The sequence below is a fragment of the Tarenaya hassleriana genome, unplaced genomic scaffold (genome assembly GCF_000463585.1).
Source record: "Tarenaya hassleriana unplaced genomic scaffold, ASM46358v1 Cleome7, whole genome shotgun sequence".
Lineage (NCBI taxonomy): Eukaryota > Viridiplantae > Streptophyta > Magnoliopsida > Brassicales > Cleomaceae > Tarenaya > Tarenaya hassleriana.
The window spans coordinates 1,552,304-1,571,148 of record NW_010969548.1 but is presented as its reverse complement, the minus strand read 5'-3'; the positions used below and the strand labels follow the sequence as shown (position 1 = coordinate 1,571,148).

General features: G+C 42.3%; 4 protein-coding genes across 5 annotated transcripts; 2 read left to right on the top strand and 2 right to left on the bottom strand.

Annotated features, from left to right (window-relative positions):
- The first annotated feature begins 5,961 nt into the window (after positions 1 to 5,961).
- LOC104800688 (tropinone reductase homolog At2g29340-like) lies at positions 5,962 to 8,179 on the top strand. The gene is made up of 5 exons (XM_010523580.2): positions 5,962 to 6,698; positions 6,987 to 7,194; positions 7,289 to 7,505; positions 7,640 to 7,746; positions 7,832 to 8,179. The coding sequence occupies exons 1-5, from the start codon at positions 6,634 to 6,636 to the stop codon at positions 8,006 to 8,008; spliced, it is 774 nt and encodes a 257-aa protein (XP_010521882.1). The 5' UTR covers positions 5,962 to 6,633; the 3' UTR covers positions 8,009 to 8,179.
- Positions 8,180 to 8,256: 77 nt separating this feature from the next.
- Positions 8,257 to 13,279, bottom strand: LOC104800686 (serine/arginine repetitive matrix protein 1). Of its 2 annotated transcripts, XM_010523576.2 has the most exons (12): positions 13,197 to 13,279; positions 12,562 to 12,616; positions 12,282 to 12,371; positions 11,916 to 12,038; positions 11,657 to 11,824; positions 11,477 to 11,563; positions 11,221 to 11,336; positions 11,025 to 11,072; positions 10,878 to 10,934; positions 9,452 to 10,756; positions 9,142 to 9,282; positions 8,257 to 9,051 (listed from the first exon to the last, which is right to left on the bottom strand). In XM_010523576.2, the coding sequence occupies exons 2-12, from the start codon at positions 12,580 to 12,582 to the stop codon at positions 8,484 to 8,486; spliced, it is 2,724 nt and encodes a 907-aa protein (XP_010521878.1). In that variant the 5' UTR covers positions 12,583 to 12,616; positions 13,197 to 13,279; the 3' UTR covers positions 8,257 to 8,483. The 2 variants fall into 2 exon arrangements, with proteins under 2 accessions (XP_010521878.1, XP_010521879.1); XM_010523577.2 differs by lacking the exons at positions 11,916 to 12,038; positions 12,282 to 12,371; positions 12,562 to 12,616; positions 13,197 to 13,279 and having other exon boundaries at positions 11,221 to 11,331; positions 11,657 to 11,749.
- A 1,131-nt stretch (positions 13,280 to 14,410) lies between these two features.
- LOC104800687 (transcription initiation factor IIA subunit 1-like) lies at positions 14,411 to 18,026 on the top strand. The gene is made up of 12 exons (XM_010523578.2): positions 14,411 to 14,727; positions 14,977 to 15,141; positions 15,263 to 15,403; positions 15,539 to 15,584; positions 15,659 to 15,717; positions 15,864 to 15,974; positions 16,470 to 16,604; positions 16,961 to 17,021; positions 17,101 to 17,249; positions 17,344 to 17,427; positions 17,526 to 17,678; positions 17,915 to 18,026. The coding sequence occupies exons 1-11, from the start codon at positions 14,602 to 14,604 to the stop codon at positions 17,547 to 17,549; spliced, it is 1,101 nt and encodes a 366-aa protein (XP_010521880.1). The 5' UTR covers positions 14,411 to 14,601; the 3' UTR covers positions 17,550 to 17,678; positions 17,915 to 18,026.
- A 138-nt stretch (positions 18,027 to 18,164) lies between these two features.
- LOC104801530 lies at positions 18,165 to 18,536 on the bottom strand. Its single transcript, XM_010524839.1, has one exon. The coding sequence runs from the start codon at positions 18,534 to 18,536 to the stop codon at positions 18,165 to 18,167; it is 372 nt and encodes a 123-aa protein (XP_010523141.1).
- Positions 18,537 to 18,845: the final 309 nt, after the last annotated feature.

The following is an 18,845-nucleotide window of genomic DNA, read 5'->3' as shown; positions in this document are numbered from 1 at the left end:
AAGGGTGTTCTTAGAAAATTGGGAAGTGAGGTTGAGTGTGTGTTGTATTCCACATTTGGAAATTTTTTTCGGTGAGGTTCTTGGATACGGTTTGAATATTTTCTTCTTCTGAGTGTTACGAGAGAAAGGGTGTTCTTAGAAAATTGGGAAGTGAGGTTGAGTGTGTGTTGTATTCCACATTTGTTCACCGATATAGTGGAGTTTGTGTTCTTCCTCGCCGTGGACGTAGGCATTCTGCCGAACCACGTTAAATCCAGGTGTCTTTTACTTTCTCTCGTTCGATTCCATCGTCTCACATTTGAGACCCGGTACGCTTCCGCACAACAGATTATTACGTACGAGAATGTTGAGTTTGCCGCCAAACAAAGAGGAAACAGTTTCCATCAGTTTCTCCCTGTCGGAACGGGAGGATACATCACAGACTGAACCACTGACTCGAAGGCCCTTCTCTTTCCACTCGCGTAAACTTCGGTCAAGGCTAACTTCTGACTTGTCGCACGTGTGGATTCTCGCTCCGAAACTCGCTAGTTCCTCCACTACGGCGTGCCTACAAGATTCGCCGAAAAATTGTCAATCCCAACCGAAAAAAGATCCTGAAAAAGAAAAAAAAAATGTTCTTCATACGCAAGACAGTACCAAATAATAACAAGAAGTGGAAACATTACCCGATCCCATTGGCTCCGCCGGTCACGAGAGCCGTCATGCCCTGGAGACTCCATCTGCTATCCATTCTTCTGTATGATTACAAGAAACGGAATTGAAAATAAAAATAAAAATACATATGGTGGACCTCTTTATACATATGGCCAGTGACAGTGAACATGTGGTGGAAAACGTGTTTTCAGTCATACCCCACCAAAAAAATGCGGTGGAAAAAAAGTTTAAGTCCTACGATACGTTGGGACTTTGACAGATAACGACATTTCTTCGTTAGCTAAAGAACACCGAAACTGGTTTTGTCCGGTCCTCAGTTATTGTGAACACATTATGAAGAGATTTCAGTTTCTTCTCCATGTTTGTGAGGTTATGCCTTTTAATCTCGTCCAAATACTCTGGTAGAAATAGAGGGTTCAGAGGAAGGAAAAGTCTCCGAACGTATCAGAGGCTTTGGTCATCTTCAATATTAAATAGACTCAGCTGTTGTTGCTTCAAATGGCTGTATTGTAAGCTCTCGTATTTTCTTGCTCCTGTACCTGTAATCTTGATCTGATAGTGGATTACTCTCTCTCCCCGAGACGTAGGGTTAAGCACACTGTTTAACCTGAACTCGTAATTCGTGTGTGTCGATCTTTTCGTATTGTGTGTGTTCGTTCATTCTTTGTGAAATCAGTGTGAGTTCTTCGGATTCATATCCAATCGGCGATTCTGGGCAACTCGTTTCAGTCTCAGGAAGACGGTGAAAGACGAAGAGGATTCAGATAGTACAAGTGGTATCAGAGCCCGGCTGATTGAGCGAACAAGAAGGTTGAATTTGGTGGAAGATTCAGACTGCGATTGAAGAGAAAGGAACGATACGATGACGGCTCCATTGCACAAACTCGACGTAGAAAAGTTCGATGGAAAGAATGATTTCGTTTTATGGAAGGAGAAAATCCAGATCGGGCTGGAGATAATGGGACTCCAAGATACACTCGATGACGATCCTGCAACCTGGAAAACAAGTCAAGAATTGAAGATCGCAGAGGAATTGAGAACTCCAGTTCCTGGAACTGGTGGAATTTTGGGAATGACTGAGATTTCGACTATTTCAGAGGTTGAATCAATGATCACAACAGGTCATGAAGCTGTAGGTGGATCAACTAGGACCAGTCAAGATCGTGCAGAGAGGAGCAGAAAAACAAGAAACCTAATTGTGCTGTGTTTGTCAGATCAGATACTAAGAAAGGTAATTCAAGAGAAAACAGCTTTTGGGATCTGGAGACTCCTTGAGCGGATGTTCTTGGAACAGTCCCTGCCAAACAGGATGTATCTGATGCAACGCATTTCTGGATTCAGAATGGATGAAAGGAAGTCGGTTGAAGAAAACTTGGATGAGTTTCAGAAGATCTTATCAGATCTTCAAAGTTTGCAAGTTAAAGTGGAAGAAGAATATCAAGCGGTGTATCTACTTAATTCTCTTCCGCCACCGTATGAACAGTTACGAGAGGTGCTAAAATACTCAAGAGCATCAATCACACCTGAGGAGGTTAAGGCTGCAGCTCGCTCGAAAGAAATGGAGCTGATACAACAAGGGAAAATTGGTAAAGGATCAGCAGAAGGCTTAAATGCTCGAGGAAGAACCCAACACAGAGGAAAATCAGGATCCAGAAAGGCCAGATCACGTTCGAAATCAAGAAATAGAGATGTAGAATGCTGGCATTGTGGCAAGAAAGGGCACTTGAAAAAGGAATGTTATGCGAGAAAGAAAGAGTTGGGCTTGAATGACACTGATAAGTTTGATGCAGATGTTGTTAAAGGGAACAGATGTGACTCAGAAGTCCTAATGGTGGTTCAATCAGAAAGTTTAAACACAAGACTAAGGGATGATGAAAATGACTGGGTGTTAGACTCTGGATGTACATTTCATTTATGTCCCAAGAAAGAATGGTTTTCAGATTTTGAGGAAAAACACGATGGAGGAGTAAAGATGGGTAATAATGCTGTTTGCAGGATATACGGCATTGGAAACATCAGATTACAAACTCATGATGGGTCTGAAGTGATTCTGACCCAAGTCAGATATGTACCCTCTCTGCGAACCAATCTGATATCATTAGGAACTTTAGAAACACAAGGGTGTTGGTATAAGTCACAAGATGGTTGCTTGAAAGTTATCAAGGGCTGCAGGACAGTGTTAAAAGGAAACCTTCTGAATGGACTCTACATACTCGATGGAAAGACAGCAACAGGAAAAGCACTAACAAGTCAGAACACATCAAGCAAAACCAAGTTGTGGCATAGTAGGCTTGCCCACATGTCACGAAAAGGAATGGAGCTATTAGCCAAGAAAGGGGTGATTGACAATGCTGAAGTGACAGACCTGGAATTTTGTGAACATTGCATATTCGGGAAGTCACACAGACTGGTTTTCGGAACAGGAAAACACACAACAAAGGGTACATTAGAATATGTTCACTCGGACCTGTGGGGCTCACCATCAACAACCCCGTCAATGTCAGGGAATCAATACTTTATGAGCTTTGTTGATGACTATTCTAGGCGTGTCTGGATCTATTTTCTAAAAAGAAAAGATGAAGCTTTTGAGAAGTTCATTGAATGGAAGACAATGGTAGAACGTCAAACTGGAAAGAAGCTCAAGGTATTGCGAACCGACAATGGACTTGAGTATTGCAACAGAAAGTTTGAGGAACATTGTACAGGTCAAGGGATTCTTCGACATAGAACCTGTGCATATACACCTCAGCAGAATGGCATCGCAGAAAGAATGAATCGTACCATTATGGAAAAGGTTAGATGCATTTTGTCTGAATCTGGATTGCCACATATGTTCTGGGCAGAGGCAGCATTCGTCAGTGTATACATAATCAACCGTTCTCCATCAACAGCCTTAAATTTCAGGATCCCAAATGAAGTATGGTCTGGAAAAGATACTGGATATCACCACCTTCGACGTTTTGGATGTGCAGCATACGCATATGACAACCAAGGCAAGCTGAATCCAAGAGCTAAGAAAGGTTTTTTGGTTGGATACCCAACAGGGGTAAAAGGGTACAAGATATGGTATCCTGAAGACAATAAAGTAATGATCAGTAGGAACATTCGGTTTGATGAGGAGACCATGTACAAGGACGTGTATCCAGACCTGACAAAAAGATCTGAAATTCCAGAACAGAGTGTAACTGAGATAGGAGGTATGCCACTCACAGCAGCTAAATCAGAAACTGGAGAAAGTAAGCTTCAAGGTGAAGCAGAGAATCAACCTCAGACACCGGACAAAAACAAGAAAACCATAATAGGGGAAGCACCACCTGATGAGCAAGAAGCAGAAGCTGAAAATTAATTTAGAACTGATGGGAGTCCACCGCCAGATCTGCAAGAAAAGCTGATAGAATATGTGCTTGCCCGAGATAGAACGAGGAGAGAAATCAAGCCTCCCCCCAGATTTAGGGAAACAGAGTCAGCATCCTTTGCATTAGCAGCATCACAAAGTATAGAGCTGGAAGAACCACAAACCTACCAGGAAGCAAAGAGACATGCTAGATGGGATAACTGGAAAAGGGCAATGGAAGAGGAGATGGACTCATTGAAGAAAAATCAGACTTGGATTCTCACTGATAGACCGAAAAACAGGAAAGTGATAGGCTGTAAGTGGGTATACAAGTTAAAGGAAGGAATACCTGGTGTTGAGAAGCCAAGATTCAAGGCCAGACTTGTTGCAAAAGGGTTCTCACAGATTGAAGGAGTTGATTACTCGGAGATCTTCTCACCAGTAGTGAAACATGTTTCCATACGTGTCTTACTATCTATAGTGGTTCATAAAGATCTAGAGCTGGACCAACTTGACGTAAAGACGGCCTTTCTGCACGGAACACTAGAAGAAGACATCCTTATGGAGCAGCCAGAGGGATTTCTGGAAAAAGGAAATGAGAGTAAGGTGTGTTTACTGAAAAGATCCCTGTACGGGTTAAAACAGTCACCCAGGCGTTGGAATATCCGGTTCGATGAGTTCATACAGGAACAAGGATTCACAAGAAGCTGTTATGATTCATGTGTATACTTCAGAAATGACAAGAGGGGAGAAAAGATCTTCCTCATGATCTATGTAGACGATATGTTGATAGCAGCAAGAGAGAAGACTGACTTACAGTTACTAAAGGATGTGCTAAACACGGAATTCGACATGAAAGATCTCGGCTCAGCTAAAAAGATACTAGGAATGTCGATCAACAGAAACAGAGCATCAGGTTTGTTAACTCTGTCCCAGACTGATTATGTTGACAAAGTAATAAGAACGTTTAATATGAGAGACTCCAAGCCAGTACAAACACCACTTGGAGCGCATTTTAAGCTACAGTCAATCAGAAATCCAGAAGAGTTTAATCAGAACTTCGCAGACTCAGTCCCTTACGCAAATGCAGTGGGTAGCATAATGTATGCTATGATCGGAACTCGTCCAGACCTGGCATTTCCAGTTGGAGTCATCAGCAGGTTCATGGGAAAGCCAGAGAAAGAGCATTGGGAATCAGTGAAGTGGGTCTTGAGATATTTGAATGGAACCAAGAACTATGGTTTAAGGTATCAGAAAGGAGAGTCGCTAAAAGTGCAGGGGTTTTGTGACTCAGACTTTGCGGCAGACTTAGACAGACGGAGATCAGTAACAGGTTTTGTTTTCATGGTTGGTGGCAACGTCGTAAGTTGGAAATCTGGACTTCAGAATGTGGTAGCATTGTCGACAACTGAGGCAGAGTACATGGCACTAACTGAGGCAATTAAGGAAGGATTATGGTTACGAGGACTAATGAATGAACTAGGTTTTGGAACAGAACAAGTGACTGTAATGTGCGACTCACAAAGTGCCATTGATCTTGCTCGGAATAGCGTCCATCATGAGAGAACAAAGCACATTGATGTGCGTCTTCACTTCATACGAGATGTAATAGCTCAAGGGTCAGTTTCGGTGCAGAAAATACACACAAATGATAACCCTGCGGACTTATTAACCAAGACAATTCAACTGAGTAAGCTGGCGAACTTGTTGAAGCTGCTCAGAGTAGAGGTAACATGATAACGTTCAGTATTGGAGAGAGAGATGTCTGAGTTGAAATGTTGAAGACTCGATTTACAGGCAAGGTGGAGTTTTGTGAGGTTATGCCTTTTAATCTCGTCCAAATACTCTGGTAGAAATAGAGGGTTCAGAGGAAGGAAAAGTCTCCGAACGTATCAGAGGCTTTGGTCATCTTCAATATTAAATAGACTCAGCTGTTGTTGCTTCAAATGGCTGTATTGTAAGCTCTCGTATTTTCTTGCTCCTGTACCTGTAATCTTGATCTGATAGTGGATTACTCTCTCTCCCCGAGACGTAGGGTTAAGCACACTGTTTAACCTGAACTCGTAATTCGTGTGTGTCGATCTTTTCGTATTGTGTGTGTTCGTTCATTCTTTGTGAAATCAGTGTGAGTTCTTCGGATTCATATCCAATCGGCGATTCTGGGCAACTCGTTTCAGTCTCAGGAAGACGGTGAAAGACGAAGAGGATTCAGATAGTACAATGTTCATCAGAAGCTGCCATTTTCAACTCCATACGGACAACGTGTTTCATTCATTTCAGATCACTTGCAGGAATTTCAGTTCTGTTGGGTACTTAGGCTGCCTCCGGGCCTAGGAATTTCAGTTCAGTGACTTAATTAAAACATTTTAAGCCATCGTTCGTTGCCATTAGCATCACTCCCTCGCTAGAATTCTTTCTTTGACCCGAAAATTTGTTTAGCGTAATTCTGAAATAACTTCTGGAAGAGGATATGAGTTTTTCACGAGTAGGGGCCAACCCTTGAATTTGTTCTTCCTTTTTGTGGTTACTAAAACGTGATCTTCATGTATTCGCCCTTACTTATATCTTTTAAATGAAACTAGTTTCATAGTGTCTTGAATCTGCATTTTTCGGTGCCATTTTCTGGCTAAAGTTTCTGGACACGAATGGATAACCGGTGGACGCTGAGAGGCATGACCGCCGTTGTAACTGGTGGAGCCAGAGGGTTCGGGTTCGTCTTCTTCCTCTTGTATTCGCGTATAGATATAAGCCTTGAACGGTTTGTTTTCCTTGTAATACCACAAGTTCCAATATCAGACAACGTATATCAACATATAAGAGAAATTTCCCTTCTTGGTTCTGTCTTCCCCACATACATAAAATGTACGGTTTGGTCGGTTACGCAACCAAAAGCATCTTAGATTTGTAGATTTGGATACTGATTCTAACTCTGATTCTGATTCTTTTTTCACTTCAGATCCTGATTCTGCAAAGATTTCTATGTTTTTTGAATCTTTAGGCATGGCATGGTTGAGGAACTAGCTGGCTTTGGAGCAATAGTTTATACGTGTGACATATCCGAGTCCCACCTTAACCAAAGCTTACGCGAATGGAAAGAGAAGGGCCTCCAAGTCTATGGTTCAGTATGTGATGTATCTTCCCATTCCGAGAGAAAGAAACTGATGGAGATCGTCTCCTCTCTGTTTGGTGGCAAACTCAACATTCTTGTAGGTAATGTCTCATACAAATTTACCCCACATCGGATATTTTGATTTCTGCGTTATCAAGGTTAAGAAAAATGTAGTCCCGTGTTTGATATAGATAAACAACGTGGGCGTATGTGTGTCAAAGCCGACTACAGAATATACAGCACAAGATTTCTCGTTTCTCATGGCCACGAATTTCGAGTCTGCTTACCATCTCTGCCAGCTCGCTCATCCTCTGCTGAAGGCTTCAGGATCTGGAAGCATAGTGTCCAACTCCTCCATTGGCAGAGTTGTATCATGTATCCTTGGATCCATCTTTGGTGCAACAAAAGGTAAGCATTTGAAGTTAACTTTCTCTTTCATTCTGCTCTTTGTCGGGCAACTTCTATGTTTTCAAACATGAGAACGGAATTAATATGGCCAAATGAAGATACCCATATGACAATATCTGTATGTGCAAATGCAGGAGTTATGAACCAGTTAGCAAAAAATCTAGCGTGTGAGTGGGCAAGCGACAACATAAGGGCAAACTCAGTAGCTCCTGGTGTCATTCCAACTCCGATGGCTGAAACTGTAAACTAGAAACCTCCCACGCATTGTATAATCTATCTATGATCATCCTCTAAATCTCTTTCTATATATATGTTTTTTCTTCCAGCATTTGCGTGACGAAAAGTTCACAAAGACAGTACTCTCAAGGATTCCGATGGACCGTTTTGGAGAGACAAAGGAGGTTTCGTCGCTTGTGGCGTTTCTGTGTATGCCTGCAGCTTCATACATAACAGGTCAGACCGGTCTCACCATCAACGCCTTCTCCTACCAACCCAACTCATAATCGGAGTAAACTCTTGTTATGATGTGTGAAAACAATTTATGCATGTATCCAACACTGTTGGTTATTCACTCCGGACTCGAGCTGGCAGTTGAGTAGACAGTTACTGCAATAATTTGTGTTGGGTTTCAAAGTGTATAGAGAGATCAAACACATAAAAGGAATGTGTTGAACTTGACTAATGTGAGAGAGAGTCGAGAGAAAAACCAATACCGAGATATAATATCAGAAGGTAGGAGGAACAATGGATGAAGAAGACAACAGTTATTACCAGAAGGATCAGCCATGAATGTCTGCATAAAGTTGCACTCAACAGAATAGCACACAAAGGCTGTCACTTGTCCAACAAACACAGACTACAGTAAATTTAAAAAAAAGGTTGGAAACATTTAAGAACAAGGACATAAGGGAAAACCCAGCGAGATAATGATCCGAATCATGTTCAAATCACACGGAATGCTCAGAAGCGTGATAGAGATTATTGCCCGGCGCCCTTCTTTGCTTTCAGTGACTCGAGTGCTTTATTTCGCAACTCAATCTCCAGCTTCTTTGGATCTGAATCCTCCTCTTTTCCATTCTTTGGATGGGCCTCGTCTCCTAAGTCAGGTTCGGGTTCGCCTTCTGAAGTATCGGAGTAATCCCGATTCTTAAGCCTTGACTTCTCCGCACGCCTTCCTTCCCTCCTACGACGCCTCTCCTCTCGCCTGCGTTTCTTCTCCTCCTTTCTCGATTTCTTTTCTTCCTTCCTCCTCCTTTTAGCCTCCTTTCTATGTTCTACTTCAGAATCATAACTCTCATCATTATCTGAAGAAACTTCTTCCCTCTCCGATCTTTTATGCTTTCTCTTCTTATCCTTAGTTCGATGCCTTCTACTTCCCTCGGAATCAGAGGAAAAGTTCTCATCCAAGTCTCTGTGATTCGCTTTTTCAACTTGCTCAATCTCCTTCACATTACTTGGATCAGACTGTCTCTTATCCTCTAAAATATGTGTTCTACGAGCTGGAGATATACGCGCATCAGGACTTCTGCGGCGGGAAATTCTCTCACTGCAAATAAATTGTATAGAACAGATGCGTTAGCAAGAGCATGAATCCTGAATTCACTAACAAATTAGGCAGTGTAAAACATAGTGATACCTCTTTCTTTCATGCTCCTTCACATGTCCTCGGTTGCCTCCAACTTCTTCCAGCTTCTTGAGTGATTCTTTCTGCTTACCAGATTCAGGGGACCGCACCGATATTTTATTTGAGGACTTGGATTTGTGGTCTGTGTCCTCCCTATAAGAGCAAAGCAGCAGAGAGAATAATTAAAAAAAAATTATTCTCAACCCACAACCAATGACCTAGAAGAATCAGCAGGCAAGGCATATAATTAAATAGCCTACAGCAGCTAATTCTACGAGCGATTTACCGATAAAAATGGTCAAAGGAATCGTGAACCACATACTTATTTCGCTCGTCAGGCTGTTGTCCAGGTGATCTCTCCCTCCGGGAGATCCTGCTAGTTGGCGAAAGAGACCTACGACGAACAGGAGTTGAAGAGGGTGACCTTGATAAAGACCTGCTATGGGATGGAGATCGTCTCTTGCGTCTATCAGGTGATTTGCATGTCACAGGGGAGAGTGCATCTTGTCGTGAAGTGGATGGTGACCTTTGATTTCGCCGTTTCAATGATCTATCTCTTGCAGGAGACGTGGATCTCGCAGGTGGTGGTGATAAACGATGTGAAGGAGAACTTGGCCTTTGTCTCGCAGGTATTGGTGACCTGTTCCGAACAGGAGATTGTGACTTTTCACTGACAGGTAAAGGAGATCTACCTCGACGAGTGACAGGAGATATAGATCCACCACGCTTGTCACGTGAGGGTGATGGAGATGGTGATCTACGCCGCCGAACGGGAGATGCCGATCCTCTTTTCGGAGGTCCACGACGCTTAACCTGTGAAGGTGATTCAGAATCAGAACGCCCAGCCGGTGTCAGTGACCTGCGTCTCCCAGCAGGAGGTGATGGCAGCCCGTTCTTCCTGCCACGAGGGGATGGTGATGCAGATTCCCGGCCAACGGATGATGGCACTGAGGGCCGTTTAGCAGGCGAAGGCAATCCTCCTCGTCTAACTGGTGAAGGAGATCCTGCACTCCTAGAGGTTGCTGATGGCGACCTAGGCAGCGGTGAAGGCAACCTGCGACGCCTTGCAGGGGGCGAAGGTGACCTGCGACGCCTGGCTGGTGGTGTTGGTGACCGGCGACGTCTATCAGGCAATGGTGACTGGCGGCGTCTGTAAAATGGTGACCGGCGACGACTATCAGGAGACCGTGACCTGCGGCGTCTATCGGGAGATCGTGACCTGCGCCGTATATCGGGCGATTGTGACCTGCGACGTCCATCAGGTGATCGTGACCTGCGACGTCCACCAGGCGATCGTGACCTGCGACGTCCATCAGGCGATCGTGACCTGCGACGTCCATCAGGTGACCGTGACCTGTGGCGCCTAACAGGTGATCGTGACTTGTGGCGCCTAACAGGTGATCGTGACCTGCGACGTCTATCAGGTGATCGTGACCGGCGCCTAACAGGTGATCGGGACCTGCGGCGCCTAACAGGTGACCGGGACCTGCTTTGGTAAGGAGAACGAACCCTCCGTCGCCGGGGAGACAACGAAAATGACCTGGACCGGCGTCTAGAATACGATGACCTCCGCTTTCGGGGTGAAATAGAGCCCTCTGGTGACCGTGACAAGCTCCTAGTTTTCCGTCTGTCATTGCATACATAGATCAGCCACAGAGATAGAAAAGGCATAGCAAAATGTACGAGAATTGAAAAAACTAATAGAGTATGCAGATCAAATGCTTCAATTTAAGAAGAGGACAGCATACTCTGAGTAACTTCCAGAGGCTGAACTTGTTTTGCTGATCGACCTAGAACGCGATCCTCTGCATAGGAATGAACTGAAATCAATACACTTCCTCACAAGTATAGATACAACCAAAGGAATTAAAAGAATAAAACTATCGAAGCATTACCGCAAGGGTGAAGGGGATGCATCACGGCGTCGAGGAGATATTGGATCCCTGCTGACCAAAGGGTGATGTTAAATGTCCATTGACATATGTTACCAGGTTGATACCAATAGCTAATGATTCATCCATTCTATTCCACTTCAACTTTGAAGCAGTATTACGGTATTGGAAACCAAAGCGCGTGCACTTAAATGTTTACCTTCTCCTTTCTTTTACACCATTCTTCTCATCAGCCTTTCTCCCATACTCTGGACGTTCTCTCAACAACTTTGACTCCACTGCAGTACTTGTACCCTTTGGTTCAGCGCCACTGTCCTACAGTAGTTTGAGGTAAAGCACATGAACCCTAATAATTGCAGAAGCTAGCTGAATAACATGAAAAGGGCAGGTGAAAGTTAAAACCGGGAAAACACCTACAAAGATTGGAACTCTAGCATGAACAAAGATAGTATTACCATTTTCTTCGATACATCATGCTCAAGTTCCTTATTTTCTCTCTCCCTCCTCTTCCCTATTTCAATTGCCAACTGATCTGCTTCCTCCTGTCACACAAGGGTGATAAAGATCATAAGAGAACAGCAGAAGGAAGAGCATTCTTCAGCACTGACCAATTTCTGGATGCATCAACGAAAAACCTTTTTCTTCCTGGTTTCCGCTTCTTTAGCATCCAAGAACTGTTGTGGAACACCACTAGCATTCTTCTGTGCACTTAGAAGAAGCGTCCAGAGTTCTTTCATGAACTTCGTAGTGTTTTTCTCCATGAATCCAGTTAGTGATATCTGAATCTCCTTACCATTCACTACCTGCATTAGTTAAACCATTGATCAAGATAATAGCCCAATAACAAACTTGAAGGCAGAAAGCCTAGCTCAGTCCCATGCAGTAATCCATTACCTTTCCATCGAGCAGACCATAAATGAAGTTAATCAGTACTTCATCTTCGAACCCAAGCAGCTCGGTGACCCTATTTGCAATCCATGGTTTCATAACATCCATCTTCACTTTGGCCATATCCACCTGACACCAAAGCCAAGAAGAGAGACATCGGGACAAGGAAGAATCAAACTTTGCTAAAGTTTACAATCATTGAACACGCAAAAGCTTCCAACCCACTGAGGCTGGACCAAATACTTAACACCAAGAAATCAATAATTTAGGGTTCACGGAGAACTAATGTCGTTTAACTCTGAAAATTCCCCCAGTCACGAACGTGACAACAATCTCGTTCACTATAATTATGTGTCCGGAAATGAAACTAACCAGGTGCTCCAACTCCGGAGCAAATTTCTGGGTTTTCAGGAGCTTGGCTTGCTTGTTCGAAAACCTCGTATCCTGTTCAGCAGAAGTACCCTGAAACTCAACCAAATAGGAATCAGTGCAAATCCAGCAACCGAAATCGAACTTCACTGAAACACAATGCATAATCTGAAATTGAGAAAGCAGATGAACTCGAATTTGAGTTGCAACAACCCGGATCTAACAAAAGATACATCGGTTGCTGATTCGAGAAGAGGGAACAAGAAAAACATGGGGAACTCACCCGGAAAAACCCGCCCGACATTTTCTAGGGTTTACGGAAGAGCTCGTTCTTTCCCCAACTGAAACTCTAATCTCCTCAAATCTTATAGTTTCGAGATATTCACTTGGAGTTCATGTTATCTTTGTATGCAGACTCCTCTTCCGACGCCTCTCCCGGGTACTGCTGATAACTCTTCCATGTACAACATCCCTACTGGCTCTAGTGGTTATCCAACTCCTGCAAGTGAAAATGGAAACGTTCCTGATCTTAAAGGAAGCCCAAGTCCTTATATGGTGAGCAATACTTGTTGAACTGCGTTTTCTACTTGTTTTGATGGGCTGATCGGACGTGAAAATGGTTTCTCGGGAGACATGAGCTTTTCTGGTTTTGTGTAGTACTTGAACTAATAATTTGTTGTTTGGCTGCAGCCATCATCCTCTCCATGGTCAAATCCAAGGCTCGATGTCAATGTTGGTAAGTATTATTTCTGTCAACACCAAGTGTATTGGTCTGTGGTTTTGGAGTGTAACTGTCTGACCTATTCACAGCTTATGTCAATGGCCAAAATGTGGCTGAGAGAGGAAACTCTAATCAGCAATTGACACAGGTATTTTTATTTAACATCTAGGTTGTGGAATCATGAATTTGGCTTTCCCTAGGGGTTGAGGGTACAGCGGATATCGCACCTTGAGAAAGATCGGCCTTAGGGATTTAAGCAGTGTTGTCTGCCATGTTAGGGTCTTTCAAAGACTCATTTTTACGAGCCCTAATTCCGATAGATTGAAATGCCTATTTCCATGTTTACCCTCAAAGTTGAATTGAAATAACGTCATTGCCATTTCTGGAAACATTGTAAAATGTAAAGTTTAAAAAAAAAAGAGAACTTTCAATCGAGATTTCAATCTGCTTTTATTTTGAGTTTTTGGTTTTAGTTTTTGGATTTTAATTTTTACTTTTTGGTTTTTGATTTTGGATTTTATAATATTTGAAAGCTCAACAAAAATAGCTTTTGTTTCTTCATTAATTTTTTCACTAAAATAGTTTTCCAAGTTTTTAAGAAAAGTAATTTTGTAAAAAGTTGAATGTTATTATTTTTTTTTTTTGGATTCTAAAAACTCCAAAAACTCCCACATTTTATTTTTACGAACAAATATTAATAACTAAATAATCCATTGGACTTAAAAGAATTAAAAAATCTGACAATTAAATTATTTTATAATATCTATAAAATTTAGTTTAGAAAATTAAGTAGTCCAATTTTGTGAGTTAAATAAGTAAAATGTTTGTATTACAGTATCTAAGCTTTTGAATTTATAGAATTGAGTTTAATTAATCTTTAAATGGAAATTTTTTGCGAACTAAAAGTAATTCTGAAATGATTCTAATCAAATTACATTTTTTCCACCTTGAATTTTTTCTAGCTCTATTTTTTTTTAACTATGCTCTTTCTGTGTGTGTGTGTGTATATATTATGATCTTTATATTACTTTTTAAGTCTAACTCAAATTTTGAAGTCCGTTTTAGGCTAAATATTCGAGGTTGATTAGCAAATGAAACAAACCAAAATAACTGGCGCATATCGGAAAATAAACAAAATACTGGTGCAAGTTTGTAATATTTTTTCATTGGAAGAAGGGAAACACAAATTTGTGTTGATTTTGATATGGACCGTCGACTGCGGATGACGTAATCGCGGCCTTATCGGGCGGTCGGCGATTGCGCCCTCGACCGCTTATTACAGGAAGCAGCAGAATCGAACGGTGGACACGAAAAAAAAAAAGATATTGCAAGCACGCAGATAATGCCACGTGTCCTTACTCCCACATGATCTGATGCAAACCTATTTATATTCCTCCCTATAATTTTTTTCCCTGTTTTTTCCTCCACATTTCTTCTCTCTCTCCCCTTCATCGCCGATCTTTACCGTTCTCCGTCGTAGCGCCACCGGCAAACCCTAGTTGACCTCGGAGACCCCTGTTCAGGTGTTTGTGTGTTTCTCTCTCGGGTTCTTTACCCCGAAAATTTCCGAGAAAGCCCTAGGAGATCAGAGGAGCTAGGAGGATGGCCGCTTCGACGACCACAAGCGCTTTGTACATTCACGTCATCGAGGACGTGATCAACAAGGTCAGGGACGAGTTCATCAACAACGGAGGTCCTGGAGAGAGTGTTCTCAACGACCTTCAGGGAGTAAGTTTTAGGTGTTTTCCAGGGCCTTAGGATGCTTGAATCGATTGCGTTTCTTCTTCATTTTACTGGAATCGGATTGAAATAGATGTTTGTTAGTGGATTCTGGTTCGTGAGTAGCACCTGGATGTTGGTTTGTCCCGCTGTAACCTAATGTTTTTGGAGTCCATTTCCTCCAATTAAGTGAACTCTATGGTTTCTGGAGCCTGCCTTGGCTGATGCTCTTTGTTTTGGTTGCAATTTTATTGGTAGATTTGGGAAATGAAGATGATGCACGCTGGAGTCATATGTGGACCGATAGAGCGGTCATCTGCTCCGAAGCCAATTCCTGGGGGTCCATTGACGCACGATCTGAATGTTCCCTACGAAGGCGCAGAGGAATACGAGACTCCAACAGCTGAAATGCTCTTCCCTCCAGTATGTAATTTCGCATGGACTGAGATTTTGTGGTTCTGAGATATTCAACTGAAACTCTAATCTCCTCAAATCTTATAGTTTCGAGATATTCACTTGGAGTTCATGTTATCTTTGTATGCAGACTCCTCTTCCGACGCCTCTCCCGGGTACTGCTGATAACTCTTCCATGTACAACATCCCTACTGGCTCTAGTGGTTATCCAACTCCTGCAAGTGAAAATGGAAACGTTCCTGATCTTAAAGGAAGCCCAAGTCCTTATATGGTGAGCAATACTTGTTGAACTGCGTTTTCTACTTGTTTTGATGGGCTGATCGGACGTGAAAATGGTTTCTCGGGAGACATGAGCTTTTCTGGTTTTGTGTAGTACTTGAACTAATAATTTGTTGTTTGGCTGCAGCCATCATCCTCTCCATGGTCAAATCCAAGGCTCGATGTCAATGTTGGTAAGTATTATTTCTGTCAACACCAAGTGTATTGGTCTGTGGTTTTGGAGTGTAACTGTCTGACCTATTCACAGCTTATGTCAATGGCCAAAATGTGGCTGAGAGAGGAAACTCTAATCAGCAATTGACACAGGTATTTTTATTTAACATCTAGGTTGTGGAATCATGAATTTGGCACTCTGGTCCAGGATTCAAATGATTTTGGTTTTTCATAAAGTTCCTTCCATATATTGACAAGTCAGCAGTAAGAAAGTTTGAACTTTAATCGGATACATCCAGGACTTCTTTGTGCCATCTTCTGTGAAAAGAAAACGTGAGGACTTTCCTGCACAATATCCAAATGGTGGATCTATACCTCAACAAGATGGAGCCAATGATGCGGTGTCCAAGGTATTTAGAACACTTCATTTGAACACTTGGAATTTGGAATACTTCACATGAAAAAGTAAGGTTTTTCGTGATTTCATTAGCTTCCAATCTGAAAAAATCGATCTGAAGGAAACAGAGTTTTCTTTTTCCGCAAGTGATATGTTTGTGGAAGCCATCGCAACAAGATATGTGATAGTCTAGCTTTGAGACTTACGTGGAAGCTCGTATGTAAATACAGATATTACAATGAGAGTACAATTCTCCTTCTGTCCAAGATCTCTCTAACCCTCTCTCGTCCCCTCTATTTATAGCAGTTGTATTTGATGTAATAATTTGAGTAATCATAGACAGTCTGTTTATACTTACCATCATGAACTTATGCATTTTGAAGATATTGGTTTGAGTTTCCAACATTTGGAAAGCTCTTTAAAGTATTAGTTACACCTTACCTACTTAGCATCATGTGTGGTGTTCTTAAATATACGTGAATCGAATGCTCGGAATGCAAATTTGCAGGGAACCGAAGGGGAAAGTGTGACCAATGAATTTAGCAGAAATGTCTCAGGAAATTTCATCAGCTCATCTCTGAAGATTCCTCAAGTTGATGGGCCAATGCCCGACCCTTACGATGATATACTGTCTACGCCCAATGTAAGAAATTTGACCTTCTGTAGATATGTCCATCTTGCACCATGTGTTTCAGTATTGATGCTTGATTTGTGTTCTTAATCCCTTATCTTATACAACCCTAACCGGAGTGTCAGCAATTACTATCTCTCTTATCCTTTAACACCGATGGGTCCATTTTGAAGGCTATCCCATGAATTGATATAGATTGCATTTGCTTTCTTAGAATTCACATGGATAAATAAAAGAGGAACTTTTTCTGTCATTGTTATGTTGTTCTCCTCTTATTTGTCTTCTCACATGTAATGGATCATGATATAACTCCACGACCGGGGTATATTTATTCTCACTTAATTGACGATCACTTCCTTGGGTTGAAGATATACAGCTACCAAGGAGTCAATGAAGACTACAACGAAGCAAAAACTCCTGCTCTTAATGGTGAGTGAAGTCAATAACAACATATTGGATAGTGTTTCAGTGCAAACAGATATGATCTGTTTAGTTTCCCATATGTTAGAAACCCAAGCCAGCACTCTTGTTGCTGCACAAAATGATGAAGATGACGATGAGTTATTGAATGAAGATGATGACGATGATGAGTTGGATGACCTCGACAGTGGTGAGGATGTTAACACTCAACACCTAGTTTTGGCTCAATTCGACAAGGTACTACTTCGAGGTTCCTCTTTAACATGACCAATTTTGTGTCTGTACACGGATATTCTAATCACGGGAAAGCCTTATCTGCTGATGCAATTAGGTTTCTCGCACAAAGAGCAGGTGGAAATGCACGCTGAAGGATGGGATCATGCATATAAACGATAAAGACATTCTCTTCAACAAGGTATGCCACTCTCCCGAAACCCAATTGAACTTAAAACTCTTAAAAATAAAAACGATGATACAATGCCCCTCTTCTTCATATGCTGCGTGGATACACAGGCAACAGGGGAGTTCGACTTCTGATCTCAGTACAAGGATGTCTTGTTTCCTTGCCACAGCAACACTGCATCTGTAAGAGTCACTCTTTCAATGTTCCATCTCTTTTTAGACAAACATGATAGAGAAATATTAAGTGAGAGGGTAGTCGTGTAGGTATTTTGCCTTCTGTACATAAAGAACAAAATAAAAACGATGATACAATGCCCCTCTTCTTCATATGCTGCGTGGATACACAGGCAACAGGGGAGTTCGACTTCTGATCTCAGTACAAGGATGTCTTGTTTCCTTGCCACAGCAACACTGCATCTGTAAGAGTCACTCTTTCAATGTTCCATCTCTTTTTAGACAAACATGATAGAGAAATATTAAGTGAGAGAGTAGTCGTGTAGGTATTTGGCCTGCTGTACATAAAGAACATTTTTTTTCCAGCCTAAGAAGTCTCTTTCCTTTTTGTTTGCACGGCGGAATTTGTATTTTCAATTACACGTTTTTCCTAGTACAGTTTTCACGAACTCGTCAAACCTATAGATTTCGTTTTATTAGCTGTTTTCAAGAGATGGGTAGGGAAAAAAATTGCTTGGTAAGGGCCTTGAAAATTTTCTACATACTGAAACATGAAACCCAAAACTAAGAAAGCCTTCAACGTGAATCATTTACGAGCACAAACTTGGTCTGAAACATGGTCACGAGCTCAGAATGTTCGGATATTGCCGGATGCTGCCACCCTCCCTGGCTGTCCGGCAGTGCCTGAGAGCCCTCCTTGTCAGGACTGCTGTGAAACCCGAACCCTTCCCCCTCCCGGGGCGAAGATGAAAGACTCGGAGGCACGTAGAGAGGCGAAAGCAGCGGAATAGCTGTTCCCTCGACGGCAAACGGGTTCTGAGCCGTGCAGTCAAGCTGCAGAGCCGCGGGTGCTCGCCTCTGCAGCCTCGTGGACGATCTCGGGGACTCACCTCTCTCCGTCTTGGCCACCATTTGCTTGTGATCAAACACACTACCACTGCTCTCCATTTTTCCGGATTCTGGTTCAAGCAAAAGAGGGAGAAGGAAATGGGATATAAAAAGGGTGAGAAGGTCAAAAGGGGCCTGAGGATCTGGCGCAAGAAAAAGTGGGTTCAGTTAATGGTGGAAATTGTGATGGAGAATTGGGAAAGTCGGTTACTTAGAAACGGTCATTAGCTAAAAAGTTGGTTCCTTTTGGGCTTCACCTTGTTACACACTTGGGGATCGGCTATAATCGTAGGACCACATTTATAGTTGAGGTCAGAAACCCTAACAAGATTCCCCAAAAATGGGGGGGTCGTCTTAGGTTTCTATTCC

Excerpts from the sequence above, each read along its gene's own strand:
- LOC104800688 (XM_010523580.2), top strand. The coding sequence starts at position 6,634 with ATGGATAACCGGTGGACGCTGAGAGGCATGACCGCCGTTGTAACTGGT. Across the intron at positions 6,699-6,986 it reads GGTGGAGCCAGAGGGTTCGG|GCATGGCATGGTTGAGGAAC; the intron begins GTTCGTCTTCTT and ends TTGAATCTTTAG. Across the intron at positions 7,506-7,639 it reads CATCTTTGGTGCAACAAAAG|GAGTTATGAACCAGTTAGCA; the intron begins GTAAGCATTTGA and ends GTGCAAATGCAG.
- LOC104800686 (XM_010523576.2), bottom strand. The coding sequence starts at position 12,582 with ATGTCGGGCGGGTTTTTCCGG. Across the intron at positions 11,825-11,915 it reads ATGGTCTGCTCGATGGAAAG|GTAGTGAATGGTAAGGAGAT; the intron begins GTAATGGATTAC and ends TAACTAATGCAG. Across the intron at positions 9,052-9,141 it reads AAGGAGCATGAAAGAAAGAG|TGAGAGAATTTCCCGCCGCA; the intron begins GTATCACTATGT and ends ATTTATTTGCAG.
- LOC104800687 (XM_010523578.2), top strand. The coding sequence starts at position 14,602 with ATGGCCGCTTCGACGACCACAAGCGCTTTGTACATTCACGTCATCGAG. Across the intron at positions 15,404-15,538 it reads GAAGCCCAAGTCCTTATATG|CCATCATCCTCTCCATGGTC; the intron begins GTGAGCAATACT and ends GTTTGGCTGCAG. Across the intron at positions 16,605-16,960 it reads ATATACTGTCTACGCCCAAT|ATATACAGCTACCAAGGAGT; the intron begins GTAAGAAATTTG and ends CTTGGGTTGAAG.
- LOC104801530 (XM_010524839.1), bottom strand. The coding sequence starts at position 18,536 with ATGGAGAGCAGTGGTAGTGTGTTTGATCACAAGCAAATGGTGGCCAAG.